Source organism: Lipotes vexillifer, unplaced genomic scaffold, assembly GCF_000442215.2.
Source record: "Lipotes vexillifer unplaced genomic scaffold, Lipotes_vexillifer_v1.1 scaffold2648, whole genome shotgun sequence".
NCBI classification, from domain to species: domain Eukaryota; kingdom Metazoa; phylum Chordata; class Mammalia; order Artiodactyla; family Lipotidae; genus Lipotes; species Lipotes vexillifer.
The window spans coordinates 177,727-180,202 of record NW_006793424.1 but is presented as its reverse complement, the minus strand read 5'-3'; the positions used below and the strand labels follow the sequence as shown (position 1 = coordinate 180,202).

At 44.4% G+C, this 2,476-nt stretch overlaps 1 protein-coding gene across 1 annotated transcript in view; it reads right to left on the bottom strand.

The window, feature by feature from the left end:
* Positions 1 to 167, bottom strand: part of RNF17 (ring finger protein 17) — a 110,123-nt gene extending 109,956 nt beyond the window's left edge. Inside the window, exon 1 of the mRNA XM_007466345.1 lies at positions 59 to 167. Within this exon, the coding sequence (XP_007466407.1) occupies positions 59 to 167 (109 nt within the window). The remainder of the gene's footprint in view (positions 1 to 58) is intronic.
* Between the last annotated feature and the right edge of the window lie 2,309 nt (positions 168 to 2,476).

The following is a 2,476-nucleotide window of genomic DNA, read 5'->3' as shown; positions in this document are numbered from 1 at the left end:
CCTGTCCCTCGGCTTCCCCGCCAGCCGGCGGGCCGTGGGCTGACCCCCAGCCCCTCACCCGGAGCTCCGGACGACCTTCTTCCACACCGGCTGCACAGGTTCTCGGCGGCTCCCCAGACCTGGCCCTTACTCTCCAAACGCCCGCAAGAGGATACCGCGGCCTCCATCGTCGCCGCCTTGAATGTGAGGCCTCGCCGCGTGCCGTCCCGGCGTCCCTCGCGGCAGTGGCCAATCACCGGAGGCGGCGGCTCCAGGGAGCCAATCGGCGGCGAGGAAGCTCCAGCCCTCCCTCCAGTCAGCCTGGGGCTGCCGGCTGCGCGAAGCGGTTTTTTTTGTTTGTTTGTTTTACCCCCTGGAGCGTGAGAGACGAGGCCGCGTGGTCCTCCGGAAGCGTTTCATGACCCAACCACGCATTACTCACTATATTGCATTAGACGTCGCGAGTAGCGATCGATCCTTTGTGTTGACGTTGTCTTCCTTCCCTAGTGGGTCGTAGCGGCCTTAGTGGAGAAGCCAATCTAGCTACCCATGGGTGGGGAGATTTGGTTAACAATTTCAAACCAAAGGGGTGGTCATTATTACTAACTGTTGTCGACTCTAATGGTATATATACGAGGCCTTGTGCTGAGAAAGTTTGGGGCTGCTAAGAATTTATAAACTAACAGGTTCCTGCTTGAGAGGTATGTAGCCCCCTACCTAAAAGGGTAACTTCTACTAAGGCAGCTTGTATTAAATGCCAGAGGAAAGTTAGAGAAAATAAGAATTGTCTGCGTTGTATGAACAGCCTTCCTAGCAAATATGGGGTTTGCACTAGACCTTAAACCTGGGTAGAACTTACAGAGGTAAACAGAAGAAATGAGGCATTCCAGGGAGAAAGAACCGTGTAAGCAAGAGAAAGTAGGTGGGAGATGCTGTGGCCTATTCGGAATTTATAGACCATTTGGCCAGAGTTTTAATTTCCTTAAAGTGAGCTTTTTTGGAGAGGTATACTGGGGTCGAAGTTTAAAGAGTCTTGAATGTTGGGCTAAGGAGTTTGGACTTACCCTTTAAGCAGTAGCGTCCTGGGGAAATCGAGTGAGCAAGGGATGAAGTAATCTGGTAGCAATTTGGCAAGTATATTGTGGATGAAGCACCTGGGGATGGCAGGGTGCCTTCAGCTGCTAAGAATAAAAACCAGCACATAGGCTTCATTTTCTCTTTTTCCCTCTACGTATTTTTGGAAATAGAAACAGAAGTATTCTGTTCAAAAGCTCACTCCTGGTTAATATTCCGAAATATGCAAACAGCTCATACATCTCAATATCAAAAAACAAACAACTGAATTTTAAAAAATGGGCAGAAGACCTAAATAGACATTTCCAAAGCAGACATACAGATGGCTCACAAACACATGAAAAGATGCCCATCATTGCTCATTATTAGAGACAGGCAAATAAAAACCGCAATGAGGAATTGTCTCGCACCAGTCAGAATGGCCACCATCGAAAAGTCTACAAATAATAAACACTGGAGAGGGTGTGGAGAAAAGGGAGCCCTCCTGCACTGTGGGTGGGAATGTAAATTGGTGCAGCCACTATGGAAAGCAGCATGGAGATTCCTTAAAAAACTAAAAAAAGAACTACCATATGGTCCAGCTATTCCACTGCTGGGTATACATCTGGAAAAAATGAAAACTCTAGTTCAAGAAGTTACATGCACCCCAATGTTCATAGCAGCACTATCTACAATAGCCAAGACATGGCAGCAACCCCTGTGCTCATCAACAGATGAATGGCTTAAGATAATGTGGTCTATATATACAATGGACTATTACTCAGCCATGAAAAAGAATGAAATATTGTCATTTCCAGCAACGTGGATGGACCTAGAGAATATTATGCTTAGTGAAATAAGTCAAAGAAAGACAAATATCATGATATCACTTATATGTGGAACCTAAAAATTAATACAAATGAATCTAGATATAAAACAGAAACAGACTCAGACATAGAAAACAAACTTACAGTTATCAAATGGGACCGGGTGGGAGGGACAAATTAGGACTATGAGATTAACAGACACAAATTGCTATACATAAAGTAGATAATCAACAAAGATATACTGCATAGCACAGGGAATTACACCCCATATCTTGGAATAACCTACAATAGAATATAATTTGCAAAAAAACCCCACAAAGAACAAAAGCTGAATCACCATGCTGTACACTTGAGACTACCACAACATTGTATATCAACTATATTTCAATTTTAATAAAAGCTCACCCGTACTCAAAAATCCTTAGACTTTGTTGCCCTCGGGAAAAAGTACTGATTCCTTAACCTATCTCCACGCTACCCAACCAATAGTTTCTATTACTAATCCAAAACGGAATTTAGAGTACCAATCAAGCCAGTATTCCCACGTAGCCTGCTAATTTTTCTACAGTTTTGTGAGTGGTATTACCTGTTCCCCTCATCTGGAATGCCCACTCTTT